This window comes from Phascolarctos cinereus, unplaced genomic scaffold (genome assembly GCF_003287225.1).
Source record: "Phascolarctos cinereus isolate Bilbo 61053 unplaced genomic scaffold, phaCin_HiC Scaffold_726;HRSCAF=1367, whole genome shotgun sequence".
NCBI lineage: Eukaryota > Metazoa > Chordata > Mammalia > Diprotodontia > Phascolarctidae > Phascolarctos > Phascolarctos cinereus.
This window is the reverse complement of record NW_027556098.1, coordinates 89,102,510-89,119,579: the sequence shown is the minus strand read 5'-3', so window position 1 is coordinate 89,119,579 and position 17,070 is coordinate 89,102,510. Positions and strand designations below refer to the sequence as shown.

The window sequence follows — 17,070 nt, the reverse complement described above, 5'->3', positions numbered from 1 at the left end:
AGTATTATCTTTCTATGTGAAAGACAGACACTGGCATATGCCTTTTATAAGCGAGAGACAAAGCTATTAAATATGACAGATTAAATCCACTGAATGAAAGCAGAAAATAACTATACAATATATACAACTATAACCATGATTTGGACATGCAGGCAGGCAGAAGGGTTTCCTAAATGTTAATCAATGATAAAATAAATATATTCTCTGAAAATATCTCAGTAACTCCCAGTTTATGGCTACTAGACTCAAATCACATGAAGATTCTAAAAAGCCTATAGGTCAAATTCCCGCTACAAATACCATCACAAAAAGATTCCAAGCCTTGGATTGATCAACCAGAGATCATCAAGCAGTATTTGACACAGTAAAATTTCAGGATAGAAAATAATTCAGATGGTCTCCTGTAAATAAGCATCAACTTGTATTCACTTGATACGACAAAGCAACTCATGCTATATTTCTCCAGACATACAATTATGTAGCCATACACTTTCTAAAAAACTCAACTCATAGTCAAATGTATGTTAAAGTGTCCCACAAAGTAGCTAGATACTCTATTTTAAAAAAAACAAACAACTTAAATTTGGTTGTTGCTATTTCTTGGAAAGAATAAGAGTTTTCCTTATAAGTATATTCTACCTATCAGTCCCTCAGTCAAAAAACATTTATTAAGTGCCTATTATTCCCAAAGCAATTACTACCCTAACCAATGTCATTTTAACATTCCTTCATCCAATAGGGAAAAATATCTACTATATACATGACATCTTACTAGGCACTAGAGGAGGAAGTACAAAATTCAGATAAAGTACTTCATAAAACTTACAGTCTACTAGAGCGAGAAAACACAAACATGGATAATGACACTAGACAAGATTACATGGTAAGTGAATTGGAAAGATATAAAACAAAGTGCCATGTGAAGTCTGAAAGGATAGGGTCATTACAGACAAGGAGGAAGGACAGGCAGTGGTTGTGATGGTGGTTCAAGAGGCTTCAATGGAGAAGCCTGTATTAACTTGATCAAATTTAAAATGTCGAACTTAAAAGGATGGATGGGAATTAGTGGGAGCAAAAGCCAAAAACAGAAGAGTGTTGAGAGTTTTTGTGCCCAGAGCACAGAACAGGAGGAACAAGAGCAATATGTGATAATGAGAGAAAGGCTCGATAGCACCAAACTCAAGGAGTGTCTTGAGTGCAAAGCAGAAAGTCTGAGGATATGGGACTAAAGTTTGAAATAAAAGTCATTAATAAATTGTAATCAAACTTTGCCCCTATAATGCTGTTCTACCTAATGGCATGTTTTCATAGAAACTCTATTAGCCATTTCCCTTCTCCTTTGAATTTTATCTTCATTTTCTTAAACTACTCAGAAAACAAAAATTTTTTTCATTTAAAATACAACTAAAATGTCACCCACTCAATCTGCTATTCCCACATAGGAAACTAAATGGCAATTAATGCACTTGCTATCCCTAATCTTTGCAAAGCGTAGCTAAGGTGCCGGGGTGTGCAGACTTACCCCTTCTTCTCCCAGAAATGTATCTTTTGTTTACACAAAGAGTTAAATCAATGGAAGGGAGTTTACCTGGTTCCAAAGGAATCTGACAGCCTCTTCTTGCAGAAGCTTTTGAATATGCTCTTCATCTCTTTCTTTTTTCAATCTACAATTTAAAATGTTCAGATTACCAAGAGAAGATAGAACTATGAACTTCTGGTTAGCACAGCCAATGCACACTGTCTCGAGAGATTAATTTTCTAATAGCCTAGTAATGATCTTTCTACTTCTGTATCTCATTTTAAATGAAAATCTTAAATGGAAGTAAAATAGCCATGTGAACTCCTAGTAAATATGAATTAACATCACAACCAACAAATAAAGAACTTGCTCACTTCTACATAGCACTCACTGTGTAGAACAGTAACACAATTACAGTAACAACCAGAATGTCATGCATAAAACAAAGTACTAAATACTTTTAACTATGCTTGTGAGAAACTGATTATAAAGTAGTAATTCAATATTATTCTGTCTCAACTAATGGATACTGAAGAATTGTAGATACATAGAAACATGTAGTTTTAAATTTATCCTCTTTAAAGTTAATGAAAAATAGACTGTCATTCACACTGGGAAAGAGTCAGGTGCGTTGTTTTGTGGGAACTGACTGATGCATCAAAACAAAATGAATCCCTAACAGTTTTTTTTTAAAGAGAATAAAGTTAATAAAAGGTCACTTAATAGGTTTCTCAGTTCAGCATTAATAAAAATAGGTATATGTTAGAAACTTTAACATACCCAATAATTTTAATCTGCCCTTTTATATTTATTTTGGTACATTTCATCCATGACCCCAGGTGACTGTAATATACTTGATGAATTCTTTAACTACAATGGAGTTGATGCATTTACATTTTAAGTTAGGCAGCCTTAATAAATATCATTATTATTCAACACAGATCTATAAAATTTTAACTGTTTTATCTGAGAAAGTAAATGGATTATGTGAGCTATGAAACTTAAGAAAGGGCTCTGCAAACTTTAAGAGTCTATTAAAATGTGACATTAGTATTATTACAGAAGCCAATCCAAATCATATTTATTTTCTGGAAAATTATAGCATCTTCTGGCCTCCTGCTGTTTCTGGACTTACTGTCTGACAGCCTTACGCTATCTACTGATTTTATTTCCATCTTTCCATCTAGGACCTAAGAAAACACAAGCTCCTTGAGTATAAGAACAATTTCATTTCAGTCACTCTGTCCACAGCACCTCGCCAAGTGTCTAGCACACAGTAGGCACGTTATAAATGTTTGGTAAATGACTGACTCTGACCCCTCTGAAATAGTCTTTTCTTGACTTTACAATTCTTTCGCATGTCCAGAAACAAATATGCTTTAATTTTCAAGGATATGTAATTTCACTCGTGTGAAATATCACTCTCTTGCCACAGATCACAAAGCCTACTACTATGCCTTAGTAATAGGCCTTCATGAGTTGCTCTCGCTGAGAAATTTATCACCCTGTAGCCAAACTTGTAATGAGCTTGTTCAGACATATCCAGGCTAGCTTTGGTCAACAGACACACAGTCTGGGGCTGGCCCACATTCAAAGCCTTTCCAGCATGGTAGGGCCTGACAAAACATACACTCCAGTGATAGAGCCCTCAAGGGGCCAGGTTACCTCCATACCACAAAGAGGCATCAGAGGAAGACCTAAGTGCAGGTTTCCAAAAAGAAAATCCTTTTGTGCACAGTAAGTTTAACCTGTATCCCAGACACAGAATGATAACTCAATCTTCCAAAACAAAATAAGGCCTCTATTCACAAACCAGGTACCACCAGGCATAGAACTTCTGACCCACCTCCTTATTTCATCTGTTAAGTAAACAATGTGCTCTTGCATCCTCCTCAGCCGTATTTCATAGCGCACTTCTTTGGCTCGAGGATGGTAGTTCCTGATGTAAAATCCCCTCCAGCAGGCCTGGAGCTTGGTGGCTGCATCATTCATTTTTTGAAGTGTGGTGGAATCTTTGTCCAAAGCAACAGATCTCTCAGGGAGAAGCCTGCAGGGAATTTTTTCTGAAATGATCTGAGACAATGTACCTTCATTAACAAGCTGTGCACTAGAAAGCCTGAATCCACATGTCCCAAGAAAAGCTGTGGGGGAATGACTAACACCATCTCTGGAGACATCACTTGCTGTAGCCAGCTCAGGGCAGAGCAATATTCCATCTCTGTCACTGGTCTCTGGGTTTCCCTCATCATTTGCTGGTTTAACAGAACTCTCTTTCGAAATCCACAAAGTCTTTTCTACTTCCTTGTCCACATCCTGTTTTTTCATTTCTTTCAGTGACTCAATCACAGTTTCATCATCTTCCAGATCCAAGTTTATACCATGTAATCTCAGTTCAATAGTAGGAGATACTGGGGATAATCCCGAGGCAACAGGCATAAAAGTAGACTCTGAAGAAAGAAGACTACAGTTCAGCTTGTCTTCATCTGTCTGTATGTCTTCTAGATGTAGGTCATTTCGAGAAAACCTTGCAGTCCGTACTGAGGCTGCCAGGTTACTCTTAACAGCATATAAGTGATCCTCATGGGCACTTATCCCAACCCAAGAATTTACTTGAATGACAGGTTCTAGAAGAAACAAAGGTAGTTTCATTTGAATTACTAAGAATTTGAATGGTCCATTTTTTACCTACAAATTCTACATTAATATCAAGTATCTTAAAAAAATAAGCAAGCAGTCAAATAACACGTGATTCTCCACAATATTCCCCAAATCCCAAACCTGATGTTTTCTAAAAATCCAGTGACTTCACAGTTGCTAATAAGTCATCAGACCCTTATTCTAAAATGACAATGTTATAAAAAAAATTTAAATAATTTAAACCAAGAGAACAAACAGTTCTCAAAAGAATTGCAAAAAAAAAATCAACCGTAAGTATGATCATTTCAAATCACCAATAAGTAAAATAAAAATCAAAAGAACTCTGAAATTTCACCTTATACCCAGAAAAATTAACAAAAATAACAAAACCAAGAATAGCCAGCATTGGAAGGATTGTAGAAAGTTGGCCACATCATGGACTCTTAAAGTCGTGAGAAGTATGTAACAAACATGCCTCTCAAGAAAAACAGATTCCAACATTGTCCATTGCCCAAAAAAATATAAGTCTCATTCTGCAGTCTGAGTCCATTATTTCTTTATCAAGAAGTGAACAGTATAGGGGGGGCAGCAAGGTGGTACGGTGGATAGAGAACCAGCCCTGAAGGCAGGAGGACCTGAGTTCAAATCTGGCTTCAGATTAAACACTTGACACTAGCTATGTGACCCTGGGCAAGTCACTTAGCCCCAATTGCCTTAAAAAAAAAAAGTGAGTAGTATGCTTCAACACTGGTCCTCTGAAGTCATGGTGAATCATTGCATTAATCAGGAGCCTTAAGGCTTTCAGATTTGTTTGTTAGTGTTGTTAATTGTGTAAATTGTTCTACTTGTTCTGCTCACTTCACTCCACATCAGTTCATACAAATTTTCCAAGGATTCTGGAGAGCCCCTTTTATCATTTCTAATGGCACAACAGTATATTACATTCATATGCCATCATCAGTTCAGCTATTCTCCAAATGATGAGTACCCTCTTAGTTTCATTTTTTTTGCAACTAAAAAAAAAGAACTGCTATAAATATTTTTGTACACATGGGTCCTTCCCTTTCTTTGATCTCTTTAAGGTATAAGCCTAATAATGTTATTGCTAGGTTAAAGGCTACACAGTTTAGTAACTTTTGGAACATAGCTTCAAATTGCTTTCCAGAATGGCTAGACTAATTCATAGCTCCATTAACAATGCATTAATGTGCCTCCTCTCCTGCAGCCCCTGCAGGAAAAATTGGTTAGTTTTGTTCAACTGGTATTTTTTCCGTAACTTTCTTATACGTTGTTACAATCGACAGCTTGCTGGGCAAAGGGAATGAGAAGGATGATTCTGGAAATCAAGGTGACATAAAAACAAAAGCTATAAACAAAAAATTTTGGAAGAATTTAGAAATAGAAAAAGTTGACCTATAGTCTAAAACCAAAGCCCTAATAAAAACCAAAACATATGCATATGTACTATGTGTATGTATGCACACACAATACATGCATATTGCCACGGACACCCTTCACAGAAGCACATGGGAATCTTACCACTTTCCAGGACTATTTGGCCCCCTGGAGCTGGATCTGAGTGCTCAGGTGCAATGGCTACCTCTGTTTCACTAGCAGTTGAAGATGAAGATTCTTCATTTTGGTTTTGGCACATCAACTGCCTCTGGTGAAGCCTAAAAACCAATAGCATATCAAATTTAATTTACAGTTTACATCATGCGGCAGCTCACTGTTTCAGATCAGGTAGCTCCCCCATCCCACCACCTCCCAAATTTCAAAGCCTTGTCTTGGAGAACTAAAAAAGAAGGACTAGAAATAATTCTCCAGATGGCACTTAAATACACAATACCCTTTAAAGCCTTACCCAGCAACAACCTGATCTCTACATATGATATGACTAAATATTTTCTGTTGTCTTCATAAGCAAGTATTTAAATACACATTTGGAAACATTAATTGGGTAAACAATACTATAAATGTATATTGATATATACATGCATACACACTGTACCAATGCATCTATATGTGTGTATGTAACTCCCTTTCACTCTCTGCCCACCTGGACCTCTCCCCCATCAACAATGAAAGGCAATGGAGCCCTCGGTTTTATGGTCAGAACCATACTCTGGTGTCTCTGCTACTATAAGCCCAACAGTAATAAGGAGTTTTGAGTACTCAGTAATGGAAGGTGCAGCACTTGTTGCATCAGTCAACAGGCATTTATTAAACACTTATTACATGTCAGACACTGTGGTGGGAATACTTTGATTGAATGTTGGAATTAGAACTACTAACAACATACGGCTGAGCTGAGAATGCTTTTCCTCTGGAATTCATCAACTGCTACATATTTGACATACTCACCTCTGTTTGCTCAGTATCTTCTCCAGTTTGGCATCCTCTGCAGTTTGAAGGCCCAGAGTAGAAGTAAGAGGACAAACAGTTGCCAGATACTGGACCAGCTGGATGTGTTGACCAGGTCGATATGACCTTCCTTTGCCTTGACTGTAAAGCCATTCAGCCTTCAAACTGAAAAAGAGAATGAATGAAGTATAGTCTAGGATGGCAAGGCCCAGTATAAAGCATTTGGTGATTGCTGACCTTCTCTTCAAGCCTCATCCTCATCTTATGACCTCAAGACATGCTTGCACCAATGCGGCAACACTACAGAATGATTAGCTGTCCAGACCATGGATGATGCCTGAGGACAACTCTGGCTCTTGGAGTCTTTTGCTCATATACTTAATGTTAACTTCTGATAAAAAGTCTTAGGAATCTTCTTCATAAAATTCATAGAGTCATAACTGACCTATCTGGTTCGCTGCCCTTACTAAATCATATTTGAAACCATATTTCTAATGCTAAACAGCATTAACACTGAAGCTCTATCACTTTGACACAAAAACCTATTCTCATTCTGAAAATCATTATAAAGATGCAAGAGCCCTCTCGAGCCTTTTAAAATGCACAAGTTATGTCCATATCACCACCAATTCACATACCACCTGCCCACTAGAGGCCTGTCACAGACTATGGGGGAAAAAGATAATTTTCCTAACTTTTTTTTTTAAATTTTCCTAACTTCTTAAGACTCCTAATATACAAGCTGCAAACATATTGGTCTCTGGGACATAAAATACAGTCAATTTAGTTTACTATGACTTGTCTTCATGCCAGAATGGAAAAAATGGTTCTTGGCTGTGTGGTTGAATTATACTAAACTGAAGTGACTATCTAAATTCTGGTCTAGTTAACTGTCAAGATTAACATGAAAAAGTTTTCTCTGTTTTTATAAAATAGTGTAATTATAGGATCTAAGTGAATTATTTATGGACTTACAAGATCAGCATCATAATGAGGAAAACCTCATCTTACCTTACATTGCGCTTTATAATTATAGGGAAGACTGGTTTACCTTCAGGAAACTGCAAGCTCCTTTAATAAACCTAAATTTTTCCCAAAAACAAAAGCCCATCTTTTTAGGACAGAAAGGAAACACAGTACTGTACATTAGAATGAGCACTGACTTTGGGGTCCAAGGACCTGGATTCAAATCTAATTTTTTGATGACCTCATGTGACTTCCGAGCCCCAGTTTCTTCCTGTGTAAAATAAAGGGGTTTGACTAGATACCTCCTCATGTCCCCTCCAGCTCTGGATCTAAGACCTTATGATATTCTAACGAACCTGTATATCATAGAATATTATCATCCTCAAAGAATTAAAAACCTGTATCACTAAGAGAACAATGGAGGAGCACAAGATGGGTGTGATCAGGCTGCAATGCATAAGAAATATGAAGCTAAAAGGAGGAACTTCAGTAAAGGGTGCTGTCAAGGCAATGTACGCTCCAATGGGAAGATGGGCTGACCATCGGGCAACTGTCAGGGGAAAGATGATGGCATGCACATGTGCTCCAGTGGCATCCTGGCAATGTGAGGAGAAAGTAAATGAGATGCTCAGCAGCACATGGGGCAGGTGCCATGGGAGGGCACAGACAAACATTACACAAGATGGCCAAGCTCAGATGGGCTGTGATATGCATCACTGAATGAATGAGTGAATGAATGAATGAATAAGCATTTATTAAAGCCTTATCCCATGCCTGTCACTGTTCTAAGTGTTAAATACAAATACAAAAGGCAGATGGACCTTACCCTCAATGAGCTTACATTTTAATAGAAGCAGACAAGAGGTATAGGGAAATGGTGGCTAGGGATGGGTGTTTTGGTTTGGGAAGTCACAGGGCTGGTAAGTGGAACCAAAGGAATAAAGGAATTGATGAGATCCCAGATCCACTTAAGTATGTGAAGTATTTATCAATGTTCATGTCTTCTCCTGTTACTGCAAGCTCCCCCGGTGCAGGGACCATGTCTTAGACAAACATCCTATGGCCTTAGAACCTGCACAGCAGTGCTATTTACATACAGATTGTTTGACATATATCAAATTTGTTAAGAGAGACAACTCACAACATAGAATATGCCCTTTCTACTCCTTCTAAAAAAAATATCACTGTTCAGGGGCAGCTAGGTGGCGCAGTGGATAGGGCAACAGCCCTGGAGTCAGGAGGACCTGAGTTCAAATCTGGCGTCAGACACATAACACTCACTAGCTGTGTGACAGTCACTTAACCCCAATTGCCTCACAAAAAAAAATCACTGTTCTTTACATTTTTGTTCCCAATATATTTCAAATTCAACAACATAAGGGGACAACTGCTATTAAAGTATGGAACAGAGGTCTCTAATATGTAGAAAGATTTCCAAATAACAGTCAGGTTCTGGTGAACTCAATAGATATCACTTACTCTTGTTTATGCTTAAAGCCTCAGCCAAGTATCAATATCAGCAACTCCACTATTCAAAGTATCTCAGGTAGAATCATGTAGACAATATTCTGACCACCTAAATCTATTAAAGAAATATAATGAACACTAAAGAAATTTTTTGTAATGGTGGAGAGTTTTAGGCATCAATCAACAAGCATTTATTAAACACCTATTATGTGCTAGACATTGTGCTAGGAACACATCCACTACACACTGGAATTAAAACTACTAATAGCATAGGGGTGGTGAGTGTTTTTACAAAACCTGTATGTTCTTGGCAATAACAATTAAACTGAGTACATACACAAAATCAAAAATTCATTCTCAGGCTCCTGAGATCTAAGGCTGAAGTGTAGACCAGGAAAGTAGCTTGAAGGTTTTATTCACCTTATTAATTCTTTTACTCCCAGATTCAAGATTATAAATAGATGGCTTATTTTTAAAAAAGAAAAACCCTCCACTGATGATCTGTCTAGCTATATAAACAGATTCTAAACAATACTGCAGTCATTGCAAAGTTTTGTACAAAATGTTTAAACCCAAAAGAAAACTATTTGGAAGTGAAGACACTTAGACATTGTATAACTGTGTTCTATTTTCCTTAAAGCCCCCTTTAGCTTCAACTGGTATAGATGCTCTCCAAAATCCCTACCCATAAACTCTCAGGTAACATGGATATAAGAATGTTAACATCCTGAGTAGAGGTAAAAAGGGGAATTCCAAAAATGGACTCTATCACCCATGCACACTGAAGATAACAAGATTGAATTAATAATCAAACTCCCTCAAACACAAACTAAACAATTACTAGAGTACCATCCACTGCTAAAAAGGGGAAAATCGCCCTTTTAATTGAGGCAGTCCAGGACTTAAATGAGTCACTTACCTACTGACACCTATACTCCGGCTAAGCAATGCTAAATTCGTTCTACTCCCTGCCTTCTACCAGTGTTGTCAGGAATATTTCAGAGAGAGGGAAGAACAAGAAGAGGAATGAAAGCTTGTGGGAAGAGGAAGAGAAAGGGAGAAGAAAGAAGAGAGAAAAACCCCCTCCAGCCACAGCTGCTCATCCTACTAACCAGCATTGGTCAAAGTAGCCAGAAATAAGGGAAAGTGGAGGGAAAGGGGGGGAGAGGAGAGAGAAAGAAAAGAGGGTCACTGAGGCATCTTTTTTTCTCTTTTTAAACCAAGAGAGAACAGAAGGAAGGCTGGAAAGAAGGTCAGACGTGCAGGACAGTTTTCATAGCTATAAGCTGATCTTATGACATACTTAAAAAGGAAAGCAAGCTGTACCAGGAGACATCTGCAGTTTCATGTATAATCATCTTTCTCTGTTCCACCACACAGATGCAAATGCCTGTTCTATTTGGTGTTCATTAACTTCAAAATAAAAATATAAATGAATCTTTAAACTGTTTTAAAGTAGAGGAAAAGACAAGCCATTGTTTCTTCTTTCCTTGCCCTTTTGTGGAGTGGGGAGGAGTAGTTAAAAGGAGAAGAAAAAAACAAAAAAAAAGGAGCAAGAAGGTAACTCTACTTGACCTGTACTCCTCACTAACCCCCAATCAGCTTCTCATTCCAGAATACTGTTTCCCTCCACCAATTCCTCACCCCCTAATCTTTCGGGATCCCTTTCCCTAATGTACTCCTGGTTTTGTTGGAGCCTTTGGACTAAGTGTGGTGCTAGGGACATCCCTATTGGCAGCACAAAGTTTCTGGTGGATGCAAGGAGGGGAAGCCCTCAATTTCCACTGTCAGGGTTACAAGCTGGAACACTAAATGCATTTTCCCATAGAAACATATTTATATATGATGGTTAGGCTTAATAGCACTGTACTTCAATTACCATACAGGTTACAAAGTCTTCTGTGGAGTGCCCTGGGGAGTTAATCACCAGCTGGGGTTTTCCGGAAAGGGAGGAAGAGATGAAGGAAACACGCATGTTTTAGCACCTATTGTTTGCCAGGCACTGTGCTAAATGCTTTACAAATATTTTATCGTGTGATCCCCCAACAACCCAGTGAGGTAGATGTTATTATCTCCATGCTGCAGTTAAGGAAACAGACACAGAGGTTAAGCAATAAAAACTAACATTTACTTTGTGGCAGGTATTGTGCTAAGCGCTTTACAATTATCTCATTAACCCTGGGAGATAAATTCTATTATTATCCCCATTTTACAATTAAGGAAATTAAGGTACATAAAGGTTAAGTGACTTGCCTACAGTCACACAGCTAATGAGTGTTTGAGGGAGGATCTGAACTGGTCTTTTTGCTGCATTTAAGATGGATAACAACAACTACAGACTAAGTCATAAATGCTGTGCTCTACTTACATCAGATACAAATATCACACTAAATATTCCCAGAGTTTATACGTTTTCTCTTTGGAACTACATCACAATGCTAATCTTTTTTTAATATCAAATACACGTATTTATATCAAATACACATCAAATACACCAACGTCACCTTAATGCTCCCACTCCCACTTGTAATGAAGTTAAGTCAACTAGCCCAGCTCAGCCCCCATTCTAATTCCTCCTCCCTACCAGCTCAGTCCAGTCTCTAATGCTCATTCCCAAAGTAATCTTTGCCTGAGACCCACCTGGGCAATTCTGGCACCCCACTGGGAATTCCAGGCTGCTAAGTTTTATTTCTATAGCATTGCCCCCAGATAAGGTCTTGTTTTTGTGGAATCAGTCAATGAAATTATGCAGGGTACACCTGTGGAGCACGAAATCTGCAAATCCAGAGAGAAACTGTCTTCTAAATCTAGTGTTCCTTTTATATACTATAAGGATTATTTACATGCTTCTGCCACATAAAATGGGAAAATGTTGTTGAAATATGCAGAACTAAAAAATCCTGAAATGGGATTTGATGTTCAAGTTAACAAAATGATTTAAAAAAAAAAAGGATGACAATTCTAAAACAGTTAAAGAAAAAATATAAGGAGTTTGGGGATTCTATTTTCTTTTTCCTTCCTTCCTTCCCTCTTTCCTTCCTTCCTTCCTTCCTTCCTTCCTTCCTTCCTTCCTTCCTTCCTTCTCTCTCTCTCTCTCTCTCTCTCTCTCTCTCTCTCTCTCTCTCTCTCTCTCTCTCTCTCTCTCTCTCTCTTTCTTTCTTTCGATTTCATCTCCCCATCTCACTTAGGCTAGAATTTGCTAGGGGTACACATGGACCTGACTCTGTTTTCAACCTGAATGGGTTTGCCCCTCCATAGGTAACTAGGTGGCCCCCTGCTCCCAGAGGTTCACCATAGAGATGCCAAACTGTGAATCTCCAATTTGCATAGCCTACTGTAGCTCAAAACTCCTGAGCTCCAAAGATCCACAAGCTTCAGCCTCCCTGGTAGCTGGGATTACAAGGCATGTGCCTTTTTTCTTTAAACACATTCCACACCTGAGTGTGAAAATAAAGTTCCATATCCTATAACTAATTAAAGAAACCTGCTCCCTAAAAGTAGCTGAGGTAGAAAAAGGATTAAAATCATTCCAGTTTTCAAGGTCTCTGTCCAATTCAACTTTCATTATAGGCTATAGTCATCATGATTCTGCAGAGACAGCACTATACTGGCAAAAAAAAAAAGGCCCCAGGGATATTTTTTTCTGTGGTTCCAAAAAATATCGATTTAGTAGAGAGCTTTCACTATTCTCCAATTTTTTTTGGTTGACCATAAAAGCCTACCTTTAATGCCTCACTCAAAAAAAATCTATATTTAACCAAGAATAGATTAAAACTAGATTCATCTATACAACCTCACAAACTACTCTGCTTATTCATATTCAGAGTACATTGTGCTGAGAAACAAAAAAGGGACAGAAGTGAATTCTGATTTCTTGAAGAACTAGAAAATATAAGAAAAAATAATAGCTACATTCCATGCCCAAAATTTAAAACTGTATCAAAAGCCTGTATATGTTAAATATATTGAATCTTTTATAATAATAAGACCCTCCATAGTGCAGAATTTTCAATAACATGTTCAGGACACAGACCAGTGTGACTTTGTTATCAAAAGTACAGGAAAAACACCATTAAGAGAGAAACATAATAGTCAACACTTAAGTGACTTTTCAGTGACTTTCTTTTCACAGTGTATATTTTAAGAATTATATAATTTATCTATTTCCTGTTAGCTAGAAAAAAGCCTTTTTATTGATTTCAGTGATGTGTGATGCTAAAGAGGTTATATTCACCTTTCCTTTTGAGAAATCACATATCCATCTAGGACTTTGAGGTTTAAGCACCAGCTGACAACGTACGGCCGATAGTCAAAGCCTGGAATGGAAGGTGTGGCCATCACACAGGGATTGTTCATGATTGACAACTGTTCCAACTCAGAAAGGGATGCCAAGAAAGAAATCTGGAATAAAGGAGATCTTTGTTGAAACCAAAGAACTACTTAGTGTCAAGCATTGGATTTCTGATGATTCACATCTTAACAAGACTGGAGAAGGCGACAATTTCTCTATTGTTCTGAAAATGGGCCACCCTCTGCTCTATCTACTAACTTTTTAAAAAATCAGCAACAATATAGCCATCTGTCCCTGCTGTACTTGGACTTGGATTATCCCTTAGAAAAGTATCATCTATCAGCTTCCCTGGAACAAAGAAAACAGAGTATTTGTAAAACCATCTATGGTAACTGAGAGAAAGGACACGTGGTGTCAAACTTCTTTTACCCAGATGGTTGTGGATGGATTATTATAGGCTTAACATATTAAAGTGAATGAAGCCCAATCTTATACTGATATATTGGGATAAAGGGGGGATGGAAAGGAAGAGAAAGAAGAATGAAATCACATACAACAAGTAAAAATGACTTTAAAATTCCTCCAAGGTGCTGGCAATATGAAACTAACTTATGATCCCACACCACCCTCTCTACTGGATATTTTTTGGCTCTCTTGTTAATATAAATGGTTATCAAATGTGTACCTCATTTAGGTCTCGTATTTCATTCTCTGCCAGTGAAAGGATAGCAAGGCTTCGAGGTAGACAAGCTGGAGCCATTCTAAGAGAGGTGATGATATTTCCATGTAGTAGGAGAGTCTTTAAAGCAAGACCAAACAATAGATACCAATTAAAGTAGTGCAAAAGAAAATCTACTTTGGCAGTGTTGCAATATTGTGCAAATTTGATGATGAGATAGATTTAGTTATGCTGTACAAAGTACAGAGTTATAAAATGTTAGATCTAGAAAGAACCTTAGATAGCTAGGATAACCCAATCATTTTAGAGAGGAGAAAACTCAGGCCCAGGAGTTGCCCAGGGTCATGCAACTGGTTAGTGACATGCTATGAGATTTATAATTACATCTCAGTGATTTCCAAACACACCTAAATCTTTATTTCAAATCAAAACAGAAAAACAAATGCATTGGAGAAATCTGGGTAAAGTAAAATTTGTCTTTAAATATATTACGTGGAAGGGGCAGTAGATAGGAGCTCCAGCCTTGGAGTCAGGAGGAGCTGAGTTCAAATCCAGCCTCAGACAACTTGAGACTTACTAGCTGTGTGACCCTGGGCAAGTCACTTAAGCCTGAATGCCTCACCAAAAAAAGTGTGTGTGTGTGTGTGTGTGTGTGTGTGTGTGTGTGTGTGTGTGTGTGTGTGTGTGTGTGTGTGTAAAGCTTGGAAATTTTAGTCTTTTTTTTTTTAATCAAAGTACTTGATGGATACAATTCATGAAGGAAGCAGAAAGTAATTCCTAAAGTTGAGACAATGGGAATCATCTGATCTCAAGTCAACAAAAATTAGAAAAAAAAAAGGACTGAATTTCTGGAGTTCTGACAATATCTCAATCAAACTTTTTTTTAAAAAGTCATTTGAATTATCTTCATATTACTTATTAAAACTCTTTTTTCATCTATTATCTTAAAAATCTGACTGCCTCAAATCTTTTATGATAATTACTAATAAAGATGATTTCTACTAAGAAAGGTGGAATAATTGAGCTAATATTATTGATTTCAAGGTTGAATGACTTCATCAGCTTCTAACAATTCAAATGAGGCACAAAGATGAAAAAACTGCCTTAGAGATAGTCTCTAAAAAGCAGCAATTTCCAACTCTTATTTGATTTCCCATTACTTTCCACTCCATAAAAGTCCATAGGGCATGTGTTTATCTTTAAAAAGTAAATTAAAATTAACCTTATTTTTAAAATTTTGAGTTTTTAAATGAATTTCACAACATGAAGATAATTACAGACACCTAGGAAAGTCACAAAACTAGATTTGGGAATCATTGCTCTTGAAATTCGGCCAAATCAAGGGTTTCAAATTATGTTCTAAAGGCCAATAACCTTTATTGGCTAAGAAGGAAAAGTCTTTACAAGAGATGAAGACTAACCTTAGTTAAAAATGGTCAATTTTTTATCCTGTTAAGATCAGGTCTAAGAACGAGCACATTTATACACAGTAACAGCAATACTGCACAATGATCAACTATGAATGACTTAGCTATTCTCAGTAATCCAATGATCCAAGACAACTCTAAAGGATTCATGAGGAAAAATGCTATTAATGTCCAGAGAAAGAACTGATGGAGTCTGAATGCAGATAAGCATACTATTTTAATTTTTGTGTGTGTGTGTGTGTGTGTGTTTTCTTTTGGTCTGTTTTTTCTTTCACAATATGACTAACATGAAAACATATTTTACATGATTGCACATATATAACATAATCAAGTTGTTTACTGTCTTATGGAAGAGGGAGGTGAGAGGGAGGGAGAAAATTGAGAACTCAAAATTTTTTTAAATGAATGTTAAAATTTCTTTTTACATGTAATTGGAAGAAATAAAATAATATTTTTTAAAATGTTGCATTCAGGAAAAAAAAAAGATCAGGCCTAGACATTAGTTTCAGACACAATTTCAATATTAAGGGGATGAAGAAAGATAAAAAAGGAAACATAGAAAGGGGAGAAAAGAAATAATTTTTCAAAGAATTGTGGGAATCCTAATTTTAATAGTCTATTCTTCTCACATAGAAGCATGATTTTATACTGATTAGATTATTAATTCTCAACACAGAAACTTCAAATTTCAAAGGACCACACTTACCTTCAGAGCTATTAGTTTAGAAATATCACCTATTTGGGATATATTATTATCTGATAAATCAAGGTGCTGTAGAGCTGTGCAGTTACTGATCTGGTCTATGGCCTAAGATGAGAAAAATATTCATTATATTAATTTATGCATGAGCCCCATAAAACAAAACACTTCTTTAGTTTACATCTACTAGAAGTCTTCCCTCTTGACTCCTTCCATAATTACTGGAAGCAGGGTAGATAGAACCTGGCAAAAGAAGGGACTCTGGGGAAGAGTCAAAGGGATCTGGGAGACCATCATGCCAATGCATTGGCTACGGAGTTGGCCTTGGAGGCAGGAAGCCCTGGGTTCAAGTACCATCCCTGACATATTCTGCACTAGTGACTGTGGGCAAATCTCTTAACTTCTTGGCACTCCAGACAACTCCGGAATACTATGAGCAGCAGTCTGTGGAAATACTAACTTTATTTGGTATTTGTTAAGTTTGGAATACATTTTTAAAAAATATTTTAAGTCTATAATTTACAAAGAAGGCACCGATCCATGCGGATAGAGGAAATTTCCCATCACAAGCTGAAACCATAAGTCCAGTTAAAAGAGAGAGAGACAGGGGCAGCTAGGTGGTGCAGTGGATAGAGCACCGGCCCTGAAGTCAGGAGGACCTGAGTTCAAATCCAGCCTCAGACCAAACACTTGACACTTACTAGCTGTGTGACCCTGGGCAAGTCACTTAACCCCAACTGCCTAAAAAAAAAACAAAAAAAAAAAAGAGAGAGGGGCTCAGAGAGAGAGAGACCGAGCAATGGACTCCCATATTGTGGCATGTTTAATAGGGTTTTCAGCAAATTTTAGAGCTAAAAATCTTATAGCATGGAAATACGTTTTGCATGACTGCACACATATAACCTATATCAAATGGCTTGTTTTCTCAACGAGGGGGGAAGGGAGAGGGGAAGAAGAGAATCTGGAATTCAAAAATTTTAAATAACGAATGTTAAAAATTGCTTTTACATGTAATCGGGG

At 37.3% G+C, this 17,070-nt stretch overlaps 1 protein-coding gene across 1 annotated transcript in view; it reads right to left on the bottom strand.

Moving 5' to 3' along the window:
- The window catches only part of CEP97 (centrosomal protein 97), a 31,196-nt gene that overhangs the window by 6,467 nt on the left and 7,659 nt on the right, over window positions 1–17,070 (bottom strand). Inside the window, exons 4-10 of the mRNA XM_020999853.2 lie at window positions 16,057–16,158; window positions 13,930–14,043; window positions 13,188–13,354; window positions 6,521–6,685; window positions 5,696–5,829; window positions 3,366–4,143; window positions 1,589–1,664 (exon numbers count right to left, since the gene is read on the bottom strand). Coding sequence (XP_020855512.1) covers window positions 1,589–1,664; window positions 3,366–4,143; window positions 5,696–5,829; window positions 6,521–6,685; window positions 13,188–13,354; window positions 13,930–14,043; window positions 16,057–16,158 — 1,536 coding nt within the window. The remainder of the gene's footprint in view (window positions 1–1,588; window positions 1,665–3,365; window positions 4,144–5,695; window positions 5,830–6,520; window positions 6,686–13,187; window positions 13,355–13,929; window positions 14,044–16,056; window positions 16,159–17,070) is intronic.